The 18,969-nt window shown below is 41.2% G+C and overlaps 1 protein-coding gene across 3 annotated transcripts in view; it reads left to right on the top strand.

The window, feature by feature from the left end:
- The first annotated feature begins 2,248 nt into the window (after positions 1-2,248).
- The window catches only part of RHBDD1 (rhomboid domain containing 1), a 33,782-nt gene continuing 17,061 nt past the window's right edge, over positions 2,249-18,969 (top strand). Inside the window, exons 1-4 of one of the 3 annotated variants that reach the window (XM_081006999.1) lie at positions 2,281-2,389; positions 10,390-10,457; positions 15,865-16,338; positions 16,952-17,084. In XM_081006999.1, the coding sequence (XP_080863125.1) occupies positions 15,906-16,338; positions 16,952-17,084 (566 nt within the window). In that variant the 5' untranslated portion in view covers positions 2,281-2,389; positions 10,390-10,457; positions 15,865-15,905. Of the gene's footprint in view, positions 2,390-10,389; positions 10,458-15,864; positions 16,339-16,951; positions 17,085-18,969 lie in introns of all 3 variants that reach the window. The other 2 variants (XM_081006997.1, XM_081006998.1) reach the window with 2 other exon arrangements.

The raw sequence follows: 18,969 nt of genomic DNA, 5'->3' as shown, positions 1-18,969 counted from the left end.
GAAATGCAAGAAAGGGATGGTCATAGAAAATGCAGCACCTCAGTCTCTCACTCCTCTATCACTTAAACCTACCATGATTGCTGCTTCCTTTGTTCTTCTGATGTTGTGATTTTGTATTTTTAAAAAATATTTTGAACTTTAATGGTTGCTTGCTCATAATATATAGTTGGTTGACTGATCTGTTGCTCTTCTGGGTTCTTCTGGGCTGTGCAGTGGTAGGAATTCAACTCTGCCAGCACCATACTACCCAAAGAGATGGCAATGAGCCTGCAGAGATGGTGCCCCTATTTTTGCTTCCTCCCTCTGGATGGCTCTTTTACTGGGCTTAGCTTTTCCTGCCCTACTGCCCAAAGAGCATCTGACTAGGGGAAGTTAGCACAGGGAAGTTAGCACTTTTGTTCTGGCAGGATTTCCCAGCTGGATAAATGGGTCTTTCACCACAAGTTTTAGTCTTTGAAATGTATTTGTATTTGTTTTCTTAATTATCTTTATGTGTACATCACCTTGAAATGGTGGTTTAGAAGGTTAACAACAACAACAATAGCAGCAGCAGCAGCAGCAGATGTCTTGCCTAGTCCTTGCTGCCACTTCTTCCTCACATCTTTCTGAGTGGCGTTGCAGGATTTGGTTTGCTGGGCTGAATGCCCACTGTTGTGCTGTCCAGACAGGGCTTAGATAAGCAACTCTGATTGAATGAGGTGTTTGCTCCCTCGGTCCACAATCCTCTGTCCACAGAAAGAGGGTGGAGGCGGCTGTCAGCATTCTCTGTCAAGTCAGCACCATGGGCCAAAACCTTCCTTCTTGCAGTGACTAGAGAGGGCAAGCAAGAGAGAGGCCAGCAGCACTGCTCCCTTCTCTGGCTTGTATATTCTCCCCCTCCCCTACAAGTCACCACAAGGTGTGCTTCAGCAAGTTTCTTCTTCATCTAATATTAAAGGTGGGCTGTGTCATGTTCTCAGCTCCTGCTTTCAAACGTCCTATATTATTTTAAAACTAATTGGGTCATGAAGAGTCGGACACGACTAAACAACAACAACAATTTTATATATTGCATTTCTCCCAGTGCAGGACTCAAGGCAGCTCACAACATAAACTGAAACAGATGCAGCTAAAAGCATACAATCAATATAATTAAAACAACAATAACAAGTAACCCAATTTAAAAACACAGAACCAAAACATTGAAAGTAACACACATGTATGTACAACACTTGCCCTCATAAGACCCTGCCACAACCACCAGTTAGTAGCCAAAGGCTTGCTGGAACAAAGAAGTCCTTGCCTGCTGGGCAAAGAAAAGCAAAGAAGAGGCCAGCCTAAGTCTCCCCGGTAGGGATTTCCGCTATCTGGGAACAGCCATCAAGAAGGTCCTCTCTCCTGTCCTCACCTGGGAAGGTGGCAGGATAGGGAGAAAAGACATCCCTAGAAGGACTTAAAATTCTACCTGGCTCATACAGGTGCATCCTTCCAGAGAGGAACCTAGCTGGCCCCTGTGAGAACAGGATGGTGGACCAGGTAGGACAGCATCTCCTACAGGGCAAATAAGGGGTGATGATGCGGATGCTCCCTGGGTTGTGAATCCTAGACCTGCTCCTACCAGTGTGGAGCCCTAACTCCAGCTACAAAAGCTGAAGCTGCTGAACAGCTGTTGTTTTTCCTGCGATATATATTTTTCTGTATCTATCACAATTTACGTGGGGGATTGTTAAATTTGCTGTAGTACTTTTTGATTTGTTTACTGTTCATGATTTATGCTTGAAACGACGCAAACCTTTCCTCGTTGCAAGCCGCCTTGGGGAGGAATGGCTTTAAATAAGGCAGGCTTGGCCAAACTTGCCCCTCCAGATGTTTTGGGGGCTACAAGTCCCATCATCCCTAGCTAACAGGACCAGTGGTCAGGGATGATGGGAATTGTAGTCCCAAAAAACATCTGGCGGGCCAAGTTTAGCCATGCCTGAATTAAGGAAAGGAAGCAGGGCAAATAAAACGGCGGTGATTTACTGTCCGATTCACACCAGCTGATCAGGAACACTTAAAAAAAAAAAAAATTTTCCCCTCAAAGTGCGCGTCTGGCCGCCGCTTCCGTGTTAAGGCGCGTTTCAGACGGCGCTAAGGCAGCCGCCCCTCCCTTTCCGGCGTTTCCAGTTAATCCAGCCAACTGAGGGAGACGGCGGGGGGGGGGCGCTATGCGGCAAGTCCCGCGTGACGCTCACGGGCGCATGCTCGTTCGCGACGCGGAAGCGCTCCGGGGGCGCCGCGGAGGCGGCGGGGCAAAGTGATGAATCATCACAGTGCTTTCCCCCTGCTCTGATTGGGCCTTGGGCGAGTCACGTGGCGCGGCGGCGCGGCTGCTCTTTCCCGCCTGCAGCCGCGCGCTCGCTCGCAGAACGTAAGTGTTTTTTTCGGGAGGAGGGGGAGCGCCTGTTTGTTGCGACGGTCCCGCTCAGGAGCCTAAGCTGAGCGTGTGAGGTGGTGGGGAGCCGCTTCCCTCCCTGTCCCTCCCTCTCCTGAAGGGAAAGTAGAGCCGTCGGACTGAGGAGTCGGGAGACGTCCCCCCCCCCAGCCTTGCCCGTAATTTGGAGCTGGGGGGGCACGTCAGTTCTGCCCCCCTGTCCTCTAACGTGTCTTAGCTGTGAGGCCGGTAGATGGTAGCGTCGGAGGAATGGCGCTTTCGTGCTTTTCTGTACACTTGGGTCCACCTGCCTTGCTTACTTCGCCCTGCTCCTTTCTCTGTCTTAAGGCAAGCGAGGCCAAACTTGGCCCTCCAGCTGTTTAGGGACTACAACTCCCACCATCCATAGCTAACAGGACCAGTGGTCAGGGATGATGGGAATTGTAGTCCCAAAACAGCTGGAGGGCCAAGTTTGGCCATGCCTGGATGGCGTCCAAAACTGAAAACACTCCACCAACCCATCAGCTCAAACGCTTTTCTTCCACAAGTTTGCCCAAATAGAAAGGTCCAGTAGCCCTTCTGAAGCAGGCTCAAGCTTATTCGTGAGTGGTAGTAGCCCGTCTTTGTTGGCTATATTTATTTGCTGCTTTGGGTGCCAAATGCCTCAAAGCTTCAAAAAGAAGAAGATTGAAGGCAACCCCCCCCCCCCATGAAGACCAGAGGTAAAAACAGCAACAAACAACCAAAAATTCTGATCCATATATTTGGAAATGATAAATCCTGCCTACCCCACTAAAGGGTGAGCACAAACAAGGCTACCAGCATAACCAAGTAGTCTCCAAATTAAGAATCAAAGGCCTGGGTAAATAAAAATGATTTTTGCTTCCAATGTAAAGGCAGAGAATGATAGTGCCAGGCTACTCTCCCAGTGGAAAACACTCCACAAGTAATAAATTATAATAAATAAAGGTATGTGGTGAGGGCTAAGCAAACAATACTTAAGATTTAAACAACCTGCCAGAAACACTTGTGCTATAGAAACCTGACAGCTTTCAACAAAGAGAGCCTAATATTTGGCATTAGTTTCTTACAATGGGATGTTAAATTAGTAGCACAAACTCCTTTCCTGGCCCTTCACTCTTCCTCTACTTGCCACTACAGTACTTAAATTTGATTTCCAGTACTATTGTAGCACAAGTGCCTGGATTTGCTCTGTGTTTATGCTGTTTTGGTTATCATTGTTGCACTCAATAGCATACCGCTCTTATCACATGGGCATTTGTACATTTACCATGTTGGGTGGTGCTTCACATTGAGAAAATTGTATGGGGAAAATGAGTTAGCCAGTCTTCCAGTATCATAGCCTATCATAGGCCTTATTCACACTTAGCATTCCAGGCATAGGCCTGCACTTTAAAGCTCTGTGTCCAATGACTCTTCCCCCCCCCCCCCGAGCTTTCCCTGTGAAAACCCACTCTATAATTGAAGCGCAACAAACAGCAATTCAGGTTTTCCATGGATTGCCACTTGCTCTGATTCAGCGGTAAAGAATGGGTTTCATGAGGAAAGCGCTAGAGCAAACAGAAAGAGCACATGGAGCTTTAAAGCAGGGACCGTGCTTGGAAAGTGCAGAGGAAAGAAAAGTGGGTAAGCCCTAATTCACACTCCTCTCAGCCCACTGACAGACTCTTCATTGTAAAAGATGGGGGATGAGGGGATTAATATTCACATATCTCTGGTGTCACGTGTACTTTGGTTCATACACCTCTTCATTAGCGTTGTTGTGAAGAGATCTGTCATCCATTTCTCTGCCTCCCCACAAAAAGATGAGAAGTCATTAATAACCCCAGGTGCAACATACATAATCAAGTTTATGCTAACATTTGTAGCCAAGATAATGGTGAAGGGCTAGGTATTAATATTCTCGATATTAATGTTACTGATCTCTCCCATTCCTTTTTTTTTATATATAAGATATTTATTAAGATTTTTTAAAATATTACAATAAAAATGAAAAAAAGGACAAAAATACAAAATAAAAATAGTTAAAAACACACAGATTTTCCATTACTTATTTTCCTTTGACTTATTTCCTGGACCTCCTCATACCTCCCTTTTTTGTATTCCACTTCAATCTGTTGGTTCAGCAAATCCTTTAAAAGTAATAATATTAAATTTTTACCTATTTATTACAGCTGGAACCACTTAATTACTATCCAACATCATTCTAACATTCATTAATTTTACAATATTTCTGTAGATAATCTTTGAATTTCTTCCAATCTTCTTCCACCGACTCTTCTCCCTGGTCTCGGATTCTGCCAGTCATTTCTGCCAGTTCCATATAGTCTATCACCTTCATCTGCCATTCTTCCACAGTAGGTAGATCTTGTGTCTTCCAATACTTTGCAATGAGTATTCTTGCTGCTGTTGTGGCATACATAAAAAAAGTTCTGTCCTTCTTTGGCACCAATTGGCCGACTATGCCTAGGAGAAAGGCCTCTGGTTTCTTCAAGAAGGTATGTTTAAATACCTTTTTCAGTTCATTATATATCATTTCCCAGAAGGCCTTAATCCTTGGGCACGTCCACCAAAGGTGAAAGAATGTACCTTCAGTTTCTTTACACTTCCAGCATTTATTGTCGGGCAAATGATAGATTTTTGCAAGCTTGACTGGGGTCATGTACCACCTGTATATCATTTTCATAATATTCTCTCTTAGGACATTACATGCCGTAAACTTCATACCTGTGGTCCATAACTGTTCCCAGTCAGCAAACATAATATTATGTCCAACATCTTGTGCCCATTTAATCATAGCAGATTTCACCGTTTCATCCTGAGTATTCCATTTCAACAGCAAGTTATACATTCTTGACAAATTCTTAGTTTTGGGTTCTAACAGTTCTGTTTCTAATTTTGATTTTTCCACCTGGAAGCCAATTTTCTTGTCCAAATTATATGCCTCCATTATCTGATAATAATGAAGCCAGTCTCGCACTTTATTTTTTAGTTTCTCAAAACTCTGCAGTTTCAGTCTATCTCCATCTTGTTCCAAAATTTCCCAATATTTCGGCCAATTGGCCTCCATATTGAGCCTTTTCAGAGCTTTCGCTTCCATCGGTGACAGCCACCTTGGGGTTTTGTTTTCCAACAAATCCTTGTATCTTATCCAAACATTAAACAGTGCTTTCCTGACAATATGGTTTTTAAATGCTTTATGCGCTTTGACCTTGTCATACCACAGATATGCATGCCATCCAAATACATTGTTAAAACCTTCTAAGTCCAAAATGTCTGTGTTTTCAAGAAGTAGCCATTCTTTCAACCAGCAAAAAGCTGCTGATTCATAGTAAAGTTTAAAGTCTGGCAGGGCAAATCCACCCCTTTCCTTTGCATCAGTTAATATCTTAAATTTTATTCTGGGCTTCTTGCCCTGCCAGACAAATCTAGAAATATCTCTCTGCCACTTCTTGAAACAGTCCATCTTGTCCACAATTTGCAATGTTTGAAACAAAAACAGCATTCTAGGCAATACATTCATTTTTATCACAGCAATACGACCCAACAGTGAAAGCTTCAAATTTGACCAGATTTCTAAATCTTTTTTCACTTCCGTCCAACATTTTTCATAATTATCTTTAAATAAGTTCCCATTTTTGGTTGTCATATTAATCCCCAGGTATTTCACTTTCTTAACCACAGTCAGGCCTGTCTCGTTCTGAAACCTCTCTCTTTCAATCGGTGTTAAATTTTTCTCTAAAACCTTAGTTTTTAACTTGTTCAGTTTAAATCCTGCCAGTTGACCAAATTCTTGAATTAGTTCTAAAACCCTTTTAGTACTAGATTCTGGCTCCTGTAACGTCAATACTAAGTCATCTGCAAATGCTCTCAGTTTGTACTGTTTGGCTCCGACCTGTATACCTTTAACCAACCGGTCCCTTCTAATTATATTCAGCAGAACCTCCAGGACCGATATAAAAAGCAGTGGGGAGATTGGGCACCCCTGTCGTGTCCCTTTTTCTATCTTAAATTCTTCCGTCACCACATTATTGACAATTAATTTAGCCTTTTGTTCAGAGTATATTGCACCTATACCATTTTCAAAACCTTGGCCTACCCCCATCCCCTGTAGGTTCTTCTTCATGAAGCTCCAAGAGATGTTGTCAAAGGCTTTCTCCGCGTCCACAAATATCAGAACTGCTTTAGTGTTTATATTCACTTCTAGTTTTTCCAAAATATCAATTATATTTCTCAAATTATCAGACAAGTGTCTTCCTGGGAGAAAGCCCGCTTGGTCTTTATGGATCTCTTCCATCAATACTTTTTTCAATCTCTTGGCCAAAATGTCTGCAAAAATTTTGTAATCCACATTAAGTAACAATATAGGGCGGTAGTTCTTAAGCTGAGTCTTTTCAGTCTCTGTTTCCACGACTCTGGTGCCCTTTTCCCTTCCAATATTTCATTACAGACTTCCTTCAAAGGTTGTAATAGCCACTCTTTCAAAGATCTATAATATCTAGAAGTCAGCCCATCCGGTCCTGGAGATTTGCCCAATTGCATATTTTGAATGGCACCTTCTACTTCCTGTTCAGATATTTTATAGTTCAACATTAATTTGCTTTTTTGGGAGATTTTTTGTAGTCCATTTGTCTTCAAAAATTTGTCTATGTCCATTTCTTTCTGTGGCCCTTGTGTGTATAATTGTTTATAATACCTCTGGAAACAGTCTCTAATCTCAATTGGGTTATGTATATTCTTTCCTTCCACTTCTAAGTTTGTGATAGTGTTTAATTTTTGTCTTTTTTTCATTTGCCAGGCCAGCAATTTCCCACATTTATTAGCTGATTCAAATGTTTTTTGTCTCATTTGTTTAATTTTCCATTCTATTTCCTGATTCATCATTTCCATATATTGTACTTGATATAATTTTATTTCTCTCAAAATCTCCTGCGACTTTGGTTTTGCTCTCAGTTTCTTCTCACTTTCTTTTATTTTCTCCAAAATTTTATCTTTCTTCTCATTTGACTTCTCTTCTTTATTGCATTCTGTTGTATCAGAAACCCTCTCATAACAGCTTTACTTGCGTCCCAGATTACTCTTTTTTCTACATTGGTGTTCATATTTATTTCAAAATAATCTCTCAAAGTTTTTTGGGCCTTTTTATAGACTTCTTCATCTCTAAATAAGGTGTCATTCATCCTCCATCTGAAGGAGCCAGTTGATATTTGTTTCATCTCCATCCTTACAGCGTTATGGTCGGAGCAGGTTTTTGGGCAGATTTCCACTTTCTTTATCTTTGGTGCCATTCCTCTAGTTACCCATATTTGATCAATTCTAGTCCATGTCATCTTGGCTTCAGAAAAGAAAGTTCCCTCTCTTCCCAGGGGGTTCTTTACTCTCCAAATGTCCACTAAGTCCATATTGTCTGTCATCTCAAAAAATGTTTTCGGTAGTCTACCATCCTTGGTAACTACCTGTCTTTGTGCCTTGTCCATGTTTGTAGATACTACTCCATTCATATCCCCCATCAGAATCAGATTGTAATCCAAATAGTCCAATAAAGTCTCATGCAACTTTTTAAAGAATTCAGATTTCCCCTCATTCGGTGCATAAATTCCTACGATCAAAAATTTCTCTCCTCGAACTTGAATTTCAATTGCCAAAAATCTGCCTTGTTCATCTTTAAAAATTAATTTCGGTGATAGTCTCTCCTTTGCATATATCACAACTCCTCTTTTTTTAACTTTGTCAGATGAGATAAACTCCTGTCCCAATCTTTTATTAGTCAGTAGTTTCCTGTGTAACCTTGTTACATGTGTTTCTTGTAAGCAAATCAAGTCCAATCGTTCCTTTTTTAGTAAATGAAAAACACTTTTTCTCTTTCGAGGAGAGTTCAAACCATTACAATTCCAACTTAACAGTTGCAGAGCCATGATGGGGTTACTTCGCTTTACCTCCAACTGCGCCAAGTGTCTGTTCTTGTTCTGTCGATGGTGTCTCTTTCTCTGGGCCGTGCAATCCAAAAGATAAGTTTGCTATGTCCAGTATTCCTTTTTCCAGTGTTTTTGGCTCTTCTCCGGATTCCGCTTCTTTCTGTAGGTCTTCTTCGTGATCTTTCAGAAACCTATCTTTATCGTTAACTGATCTTATTTTTATCTTTCTTCCTTTGTATTTAAAAGATAGGCCTTGAGGAAATTCCCACCTAAAGAGAATTCTATTTCTTCTCAACAGGGCTACTAGGTCTCCGTAGTTTAACCTTAAGTCCAAAAGATGTTTTGGAATGTCCTTAAATATCTCCACACTTGAGTCATAGATTTCCAAAGTCTTTTGATAGTGCAGGTTCAAAATTTTGTCTCTCTCCTCTTTTGTTCGAAGAGTAATCAAGCAGTCCCTAGCCTTGTTCCTCCTTTGTCCTCTTCCAAGTCTAAATGCATTCACTATCTTAAATTCTTCCTTCCCCAAGTCCTGTTGCCAAAAATCTGTAAATTCCTGTGTAAGGAATTCAGCCAAATTGTCTTTCTCACGTTCTGGTACAGCCCTGATTCTTAGATTTCTTTGTTTCTCTTTCAATTCAATCCAATCATAGACAGTGTCAAACCGTGGTCCTCCAATTGCTTATATACCGGTGGTATCTTCTCTTGAGTAGCAGTTGCTATATCTTTTGCTTCTTCGGCTATCTTTCGGGTCGAAGCAGATTCCTGTAATAATTTTTCAATAGACTCTGTATTGGTATTCACCTTCTGGTATTCACCAAATTATTAATGCTTGTAGTATTCAGGTCAATTTTAACTGATGCTTCAGCTACTTGTTTATTTGTCTCGGCTACCTGCTTAGCTAAATTTTCCAAAGATTCATTAATTTTTCCAAGTGCATGTGCCAAAACATCTTCGGACGACATAACTTTTGGTTTGACCTGTGGAGGAGCAGCCCCTGATGTTCCAGCTGCTCCAGATGTTGAAGCCCTTCGCTGCTGCGCAGTATCTGTCCGATAGGGTCTGCCAGACCTGGTTGTTTTTTCCTGCGCCAGCTCTAACTTTCCTCTCCCATCTGCCATAACACTCTCATGAGAATTCAAGGTCGATCCCACAGTTGAAAGGTTGTTTTGGAATGGAATTTTCCTCTGACCCAGTTGTTATTGTAGCAATGTCAAACCTCCTCTAGGGGGACACAGTAACCGCCAAAGCTTGCAACTTTTAAAAATGAAAATAGACCTTATAAGTCCCCCAATTAACCAGGAGAGGTCCAGAAACACTGTATCTCTTTTGCAGAGTTAGCTGTCAAAAGTCTACTGCTTACCGATAGGCTTTCCACTGAACGACGTTCTTTATGGGCAGTCCGTTCCCAGGTTTCAGGCAGCGGATTTTAGCTTCCTTTCCCCCTTTTTTTTGCAGATAAATACAGTTCAAACCTTCCCCCCTCCTCTCCTGCAATCCGGAGGGGAGACCGCTTTCCAGATGTTAAGATTTAAGTCTTTTTCCAAACGTCTTTCCGAGTTTCCGCTTTACAGTCTCTTTGCTTTGATCTATTTACAAGAAAGGAAGGCAGACTTCCTGTTTATACCTTCCCGCTTCGGTGTCGAATTAACTTGTTTTTTCTCCTTTTAAATCCAATTTAATCCTACTCACGGGTAGTTGCTTTCAAAGTCCAATTGTCCCAGGAAAAAGTCAGCGCTCTCCGGTAACGGCTGTGCAGCTTCACTCCGCGGAAGAAGCAGTCGACTCTCAGCACCGCGCCGCTCACCCCGTCCCACTCCGGAGCCCTTAAAAGGGTCCCTTCGCAACTTGGGGGGGGGGCGCAAAAGGTGCCCGCCGAGTCCCCACGTTCACAGGCTTCCCCCGCCTGTGATTTTTAAAGGGCCCCCGCTTTGCCGCAGCGGTAAGACCCGATCCCGCGGAGCTGGTCCCTCCGAGACTCAGAGGGAATCCGCCATTAACGATGGCGCTGACCCGGAAGTCCTGATCTCTCCCATTCCTTTCTTCTTTCCTCCATTCTAGGTACATGGAATTTACTGCTTCTGTCAGGTTGAGATTGTCATTATTTCTTGATCAAATTAATGTCAAAGGTATGCATTTGCATTGCTTATTGCTCTACTGCAATCCTATAGCAGGTGAAAGTTGCAAAGTGCCTTTCTGTTGCCAGTGAAGAATCTTACTCTGTTTTCAATGTGATAACCTGTATCCTGTCTATATTCTTCAAATCTGCCAGGCATTTTCAAAATATGCCAGATTTGTACTGTATTAATTTGCCTGTTTTAAGTTAGAAAAACATAAGAACCTTTTTGGATAACTTTTCAGTTACCCACTGCCCACAGCTATTGTTGCAGTAGCATTTTCTGAAGTGATGTTGCAGTTGTGCTAAGTTACTAAGTTCAGGTACAGTAATTAGTTACTAGCATATATGCTGTAAGTGTGATGTAATTTGTTACAAATAAGACCTTTGACTACCTTTTACACATCATGTGTAATGCCAGTCATAAGTTCTGCTTATGTGACTTACACCCTGGTACATTACAAGTAGTGGCTAGATAAAATTATGACAGGAGTTTACCAAAACTGATATCACCAGTATATACGGTCCAATAGAAATTTGATCTTAATGGACCTAGGCACTAAGATGATTAAAGCGAGTCTCTTAATGACTGCATCCTGGTACAAGCAGATCTGTCATTTAAAAGTGAGCCCTCAAGTGCCGAGAAAATTGCAAGAACTTGCTTAAGAAAATGACCCTTGTTTTATATTTAATATTCAGTATTCAGCTAAAATGAATTTCACCCTGTGTGATTCAGCTCCTGGAAGCAAAAATATGCTTACAAATTATTTACATAATTTACCTTGGAAGATTTCTTTTGAACTACCTCATTGCTTTTCCATTGCAAGTTATGACATGCATGGTTTTGAAAAGCAAGTGAGTCTTAACAAGCTATCAAACAGCATTATTCATGAAAAGTTTAAGATAAAAGGAAATGGAGTTGGAAAAAATGTCAAGCTACTGCACAGATCCTAAATGCCTGCATAATGCTCATCATTCCATAGCTTGTGTCATTAGGATCAGATGTTGTAGCTCTTCCAAACTACTAGTGTGGAGAGGTACTTTTTAAAAAGTTTCTGGAATTGGACCCAACATGACATTATCCAGTTATATTGCAATTACAAGCTTGGTGAATAAAAAATGCTGTGGACATAGTGCGTCTTGATTTCAGTAAGGCTTTTGACAAAGTCCCCCATGATATACTTGTGAGCAACTGACTGTGGAAGAGACTCCCATCAAGAGGTGGTGAACTCTCCTTCCTCGGAAGTTTGGAAGCAAAGGTTGGATGGCCTTCTGTCGTGGGTACTTTAGTTGAGATACCTTCATTGCAGGGTGTTGGACTAGTTGACCCTTAGGTTCCCCTCCAACTCTGATTCTATGCAATCTTATACCCACTAACCTGAAGATATACCTAGTTGAACTCAATGAGACTTACTTATAAGTAAGGTAAAGGTAAAGGGACCCCTGACCATTAGGTCCAGTCTTGACTGACTCTGGGGTTGCGGCGCTCATCTCGCTTTATTGGCCGAGGGAGCTGGCGTACAGCTTCCGGGTCATGTGGCCAGCATGACTAAGCCGCTTCTGGCGAACCAGAGCAGCGCACGGAAACGCCGTTTACCTTCCCGTCGGAGTGGTACCTATTTATCTACTTGCACTTTGTGGTTTCGAACTGCTAGGTTGGGAGGAGCAGGGACCTCACCCCGTTGCGGGGATTCGAACCACTGACCTTCTGATTGGCAAGTCCTAGGCTCTGTGGTTTAACCCACAGCGCCCTTTACTTATAAGTAGATATGTATATAATTGCACTGTTAGAATCATAGAATTGTAGAGTTGGAAGGAACCCCAAGGATCATCCAGTCCAACCCTTTGCAGTGCAGGAATCCTTCCCACAGCTGTCCTTGGGTAGACACAAACCACCAACCTTTTTGTTAACTGTCAGATGCACTGACCCATTGCACCACATGAGGGCTGAATATTAATGTATTGCCTTAAAAGCAACATCTGTGTTTGGTCGTCACAGTGAGTTTTTGATTAACCACAATTAAAGGTTGCATCTAACACTAAACTATAGTTAGTTTTAGCTATGGTTTGTTTGAAACTACAAGGAAGCTTCAAACTATGATTTATGAAGGTGTTTTCTTTCAACAACACATACTTCAGAATAATCACAGTTTGAATGTAATGCTAAACTGTGGTTAATTCAAACCAGAAACGAAAGCTTCTGAACTCCTTGCAGCCAAACCAGAGGGGAAATGGTTGAGCCTGAGGCTCAGTGCGGCATTACATCTGAACACACCCAATGAATAGATTACAAATGTAATCCCATTCTTTTCTGCTGTGGATTGTATAAGCCATGAAGCACTCTTAAATTGTTAGTATAGCTTTGATTAGTGTTGTGCTCCTGAAAACCAGTCCTAAATTCATTTAGTTCCATGTAAGTGTGTTTAGGATTGTGTTTTATGGCCTTGGTCTAGTGCAGATATAGGGTTGAATGTAGTGGAACTTCCAGGTAAACATGCAGACGATGGAGATGGAGTTGCACGTGTAATCTGGTTTCATTTTTATGTTGTGCAGATGAGTTGTTTTTCTACACTTGATTTGCTTTCTTTTATTATTGTTAAATATTATTTATTATTAAAAGGCTAAAAGCAACTTATGTTTAAAAAACAAAAAAACACAAGCAATGCCCAACCAAAGGAAAACACAATGTTATGGCCTGAAAGCAACAACAGTGAATACCAACTGCAACCACTGGACTCCTTTCCATTCCAGACATGGAATGCATAAGCAAGCATCAGCAGTTTCCACTCCAGTTTCTGTTTTTGCCAGAATTCTCCAGCATCCCTCCATGGAGCACCTCTTTGTTAATTATTTAGTTTACATTTATTTTTTATTAATTCTTATTCCTGTTTACTGCATTTATATCCCATCTTTTTCTTCTAGGAGCTCAAGATGGTGCACCATGAAAATATTGTTTTGCTTTCTTATATTACTTTGTTATTTTTCTTTGTGCATGATTCTTCAGCGTCCTAACACACACACACACAACTTTTTAACCAAAGAAAATGGGAGTACTGTTGTTCAGTTTTAAAAATGCATCTTTCATTAGCTTATGCAGAACAATAAAATTCCTAGAATATGTAGTTGCAGACATTTATCTTGTGTAGGTGACAAAAATGTAGGCACGTGGCAGTTTTAAGTTAAAGACAAACATCCACTTGAAGATTATTCTGTAAGTATGTACATTTTGAAAGCTTTGGCATGTTTTGGAAATCATTGTAGGAAACAGAATAAATCCTGCATTGTCTAAAACTTCATTAGCCTTTTAATAAGCAAAGCAAAGGTTGAAAGAAGAAAGTTTTAAGTAGCTGGAAATGTTATGTTGACAATACATTGCATTCCAAAAACACCAGAGAGGTGTTCCAGAATAACTGTTTTGGTTTCTAGCTTCAGTTCATTACAAGGACTAATGTGTAAATGTGTGAAACCGAGCCCTGATGTGGGACTTTGTATAGAAAAGCAGTTTTGGGAGGGGAAAATTTGGGGTAGACAAGTAGCCTGGGGTAAACTTTTTCCTGCTGCTTCTGCACCCCAAATAACCTTCTCAGCTGCACTTTTTCTCCCCCTCCCCCTCCCCACTACTTCACAATCAGAATGCATACTTACCTGTGTTTTGAACCCTGTAGGCAGGGGGATAAAGGCTACAATCCTCGATGCCAGTGTTTGGAACAGGGAAATGTTAAGTGGGGGCAAGAACGAGATCCAGTGCTGAGGGCCTTCAGGCGGTTCCCTCATTGCGAGAAGTGAGGTTACAGGGAACCAGACAGAGGGCCTTCTCGGTAGTGGCGCCCACCCTGTGGAACGCCTTCCCTTCACATCTGAAATAAGCAGAAAAGGAAATAAGCAGCTATCTTATCCTTAAAAGGCATCTGAAGGCAGCCCTGTTTAGGGAAGTTTTTAATATTTAATGCTGTATTGTTTTTAACACTCGATTGGGAGCCGCCCAGAGTGGCTGGGGAAACTCAGCCAGATGGGTGGGGTATAAATAAATTATTATTATTATTATTATCATCCCACTACTTTGCATGAAATCTGCTTTTCTTTCTTTCTTTCTTTCTTTCTTTCTTTCTTTCTTTCTTTCTTTCTTTGTATTTTGGCACCAAGACTCTTTAATATGTGCTTTTGCATGCAACCTTTAGTATCATATACTGATAATGAACTGGGATACCAAGTTATGACAGCTATTTAGCCAAAATGGGACTATTGATAAACAAGTGTCAATGATTTCAGTGGTAAAGTTAAAATCAAATCAAGTTTCTTAATTCATGCCACTCGATTCTTTGCATGTTTATTCCAAAGCATATATAACAGATTAATCCATTAAACATTACAGCTTTAGTATTTTTGTGTTTTAAATATCCTATGAGCTGACAAACTTCAGTTAACTCATCATAACCTCTTCCTAAGACTGTTATATTAATTTATTAAAGATACGTTTATTAATTGAGGAAGTTTCTCCAATTAGGCAGCATACTTATACAAACAATCTCTTCTCTCTCTCTCTCTTTCTCTTTCTCTTTCTCTTTCTCTTTCTCTTTCTCTTTAAATGCCATCTCCAAAGAGTCCTCTTCCCCTCTCTCTCACACAGGGGGAATGCCTCTTATAAGATCCTTGCTTAAATGTGTGTGTGTTATCGGAAAACAAAGTACTATCCTTTGTTTAGAAATAGCATTTTAGCCATACGGAAATGTAATAATTTATTGACTGAAAGAACTTACACCTCTATAAAATTTATAAATATTGCAGACAATTAAGAGGAACTGTTCATTGCTTTACTGCATTGATAGGGAACCTCAGACCTGAGGGCCAAATGTTGCCCTACAGACGGCTCCATCTGCCTCTTGGGTCTCTGAGCAGGCTGCGCCTCCACCCCAGCCACATCCCCTCCTTCACAGCCCAATTTTGCACCCTCCTTAATATTTTTGCTTGCCTGCAATGTTTCATTGAATTCTGATAATGCTCCTTGCTTCCATGGATTGAGAATAGAGAGGGATGTGTGAACAAATGAACATTTATTGCTCTCCCACTTTTGCTTTTGGCATGTGGCCCTTGGGCTGGAAAGGTTTTCCCACCTCTATTTTACTGGGGTAAAATACACTTTTCCTACAGAACTGCAGGTGCTCTTCTTGTGCTGCTTATTCCCCTGACTTCTCTTATATGGGCCATACTTAAGAAGCTGAACTTTTTTTCTTAGATGACATTAGCCACTACCAATTTATTCCCCTGCCCCACAGACATTTAGTGGTTTTATAAAAACCTGTCTCCATTGCTGTGAGTTGTATACAAGAAAACCAGTATGCACTTCCTGTTTAAAGTTTTGTTATTGATTATAATTATAGCAAACATATTACCATTCTTCCATGTCTATATTTGGATTTCAGCAATATTCAAGTGGCAGTATCTTTGATTAAAAGAAGTGATTATGCACCGAAGACAGAAAGGTTCAAATATTGGACTATTTTTGCTACTTTCTCAGATTTTCCAAGTTGGAGTTTCTAACATTCCACCTGTGACACTTGCCACTTTGGCAGCAAACGTTTTTCTCTTTTTACAACCCATGAAACGACCGGATAAAACATGCATCAGTGTCACCGAGTGTCTTTACAGAAGAGATTGGCATCGTTTGTATCTTTCACCATTTCACCATGTGGATGATTGGCATCTATATTTTAATATGGTCTCCCTGCTTTGGAAAGGAATTAAGTTGGAGAGGAGGCTTGGAAGTTTTTGGTTTGGATATATCATTACAATATTTTCTCTGCTAATTGGAGTTGTGTACATGCTTCTGGAACTTGCTCTTGCAGAACTTCTGGATGTTCCTTCATACAAACAGAGTTGTGCTGTTGGCTTTTCAGGTAATATATCCACTGCTTTTTCACAAGATTAATATTTTTTACTGGAAATGCTAGCTTTTCTAAAGAAGGATCATATTTTGCATTTAGGAGTTGGAGTTAAAATCATGTTCTTGAAGGGCATGATGAGCACAAGGTACTTATGAACATACTTATTTTCAGTTACATAACTAATTTTGTTAGCTTCATTCTGTTTTGTGGGCATGCTTATGATGCATTTTCCCCAATCATCCCAACAGATGCAGTTTTAGGATTGCACCCTAAATTTAAATAATCTTGAAGGACATAACCAGATTTTTGTGTTGATACACTTCCTCGTATTATTATTTTTTAAAATGACAACTCAAAATGAAATCATTAAAATGCACATGCAGCTAGATTTTCATATTTATCTGTCGCTACAACCCATACCAAAATACTGGTAAATTATTTTGCAGTAAATACTGACAGAAAATTGGGGAGTCGTGTTTGTCTTTTTCATCTGTTTGAAGTGTGAACAAAGACACTTAATGGAGCACGGAAGCATTTTAAGAAAAAGCAAAACTTCTATGTGCTTTGTTTTTCATATTACATGAGAATTTCTCTTAATATGTTTTTCTGCTTCATTTTGATCCAGGAGTATTATTTGCTTTGAAAGTTCTTAACAACTACTATCACCCAGGTGGATCAAGCAACGTCATGGGATTTATTATATCCAATAAATATGCTTGTTGGTTGGAACTTGTAGCAATTCACTTACTGAACCCAGGGTAAGTATCCTTTGACTTATCTACAACTTGCGTTAAATAATTATATATGTATATGGATGTCATTATGAATAGAGTAAAGCCTGCATCCCTTCTGGATTGTATGTTTTTATAAGAAAACTGGGGAACATGTTCAAATGGCATATACAGAGAAGCTTTCTGGGGAGGAAAATGTATTTATTTCATTTCAAAGAAATAGGGCTGTTTACAATAAAGTAAAACAGCATATTTTTATGATAAAATATGCATAGGTGTCAGAGCTGGCTCCAGGTCCCAGCTCACAGAGGACCAACGCTAGCCGGCAGTAATGTACAAAAGTCTTTATTGAAGTACAGTTTCCATTTTCAAGCCGCAGCGCCCCAGCTCTACGTCTAGGGGTTAGATCGGCGAAGCTCCATCTGAGTCTCCGCCCCCTGTACACCAGTTTAAGATTCTAGCCTTACTCCACCTCTTCCGTCTCTCCTTTCTCCTCTGGGTCCTGCTACCCCCCGGGGTCCCTTCCTTCCTGGATTCTTCTGACGCTGACGTTGACCCCCCTGACTCCTCCCCCTCTTTTCGGTGGGCTTTGGGACCTGGCTCCCTATCCGGGCTGCCAACTGCGCCGCCCTCCTGTACATTTGAACTTGGCGCGCGCGCCCAGCCTTCAACCTTCCTCTCGACCGTTTCCTCGCTCCCCGATGGAGGCGTGGCCAATCCTGACTCATGTCCTCCCACTGGCAGTGCGCCGCCTGATCCCGATGCCTGGGACTCCTCCCCCCTACTGCACTCTGGTGTGGACGCTGGTCCTGATTTCCAACTGCTGCTCTCTGAGTCCCCTCTGGCCCCTTCTTCCTGGGGTGTCCCCCTAGGCACCCCCCTTGCTCTGACCATGGGAGCCCCTTTCTGTGAATCTTCCGATTCGCTGGAAAGACTCAGAGACCTCGGACCGCTGTCATCGCTAACATTTCCTTCGGACTCCTCCCCCTCGCTCTCTATTTCCTCCCTTTCCTGTGCCTCTGCTCCTGAACCCCTGACAATAGGAATCAATTTTTATTGTACCTTTGAGCTTTTAATGATATTTACATTTTGTAAGTGAGTTTTTGAGACATAGATTAGGCATAGATTAGCATAGGAACTACATTTACCACATCACTGATAATCATGTCTCGTTTATGCCCATTGTAGTTCTGCTAGTTTGCAGTGCTTGCTTCCTGATTCAGAGCACCCTACCCTTAACATCAGTTTTGACAGTGTTTCACCCTCCTTCTTGCCACATATTCTGGTTTATGTGACTTACCCCTTCCAAACATTGAAGTGTTGTTGTTTTTAATCCAAGCAGATTGTTTTGATTTAAGCAGGCTTTCTTTTTCATACTACTTTTCTATCCTTTCTTACTGCTTAGAACATAGCAATTTTAAAATAATCACAAACCCAAACTGGGTTGTTGGGTCTTTTTTGGAAAAATAAGCAGCCAGGGTGCAGAAATCCATCTTAAACTTTAAAATTGAGCTGAAAATATATGGGTTGCTGAAGAGAGTAGGAAAGGTTTCTATCCCTCTCCAGTTCAAGGGGTGTGTTTGTTTCCTTTCCCCACACAGGTTCTTTTTTGTCAACTCTCCCGCCCCCAACTCATTTTTGGCCTCGTTGATTCAGCCTTCTCAAATCACACCTGCTCTTTACTCAGTTTCTTTCCTAACTCCCTCTACCCTCCCACTCATTCTTCTGCCTTGCCACTATGTGTGAACTGATGCATCATACCCATCATATACAGTTGCTTTTCTGTATAGTTACAAGTTCCCTTTCTTCGTCTCACAAATTCACTTACTTAAGTAAGAATTCATTTTCCTCTCCACTTTAGAAGATGGCTACCATTATTAATGTGTTGAATTGCAAGTGCACATAAACTTTT

Source organism: Podarcis pityusensis, assembly GCF_964106645.2.
Source record: "Podarcis pityusensis genome assembly, chromosome: 5".
Classification (NCBI taxonomy): domain Eukaryota; kingdom Metazoa; phylum Chordata; class Lepidosauria; order Squamata; family Lacertidae; genus Podarcis; species Podarcis pityusensis.
The sequence above is the reverse complement of the archived record's forward strand: the minus strand, read 5'-3'. Positions and strand labels throughout refer to the sequence as shown.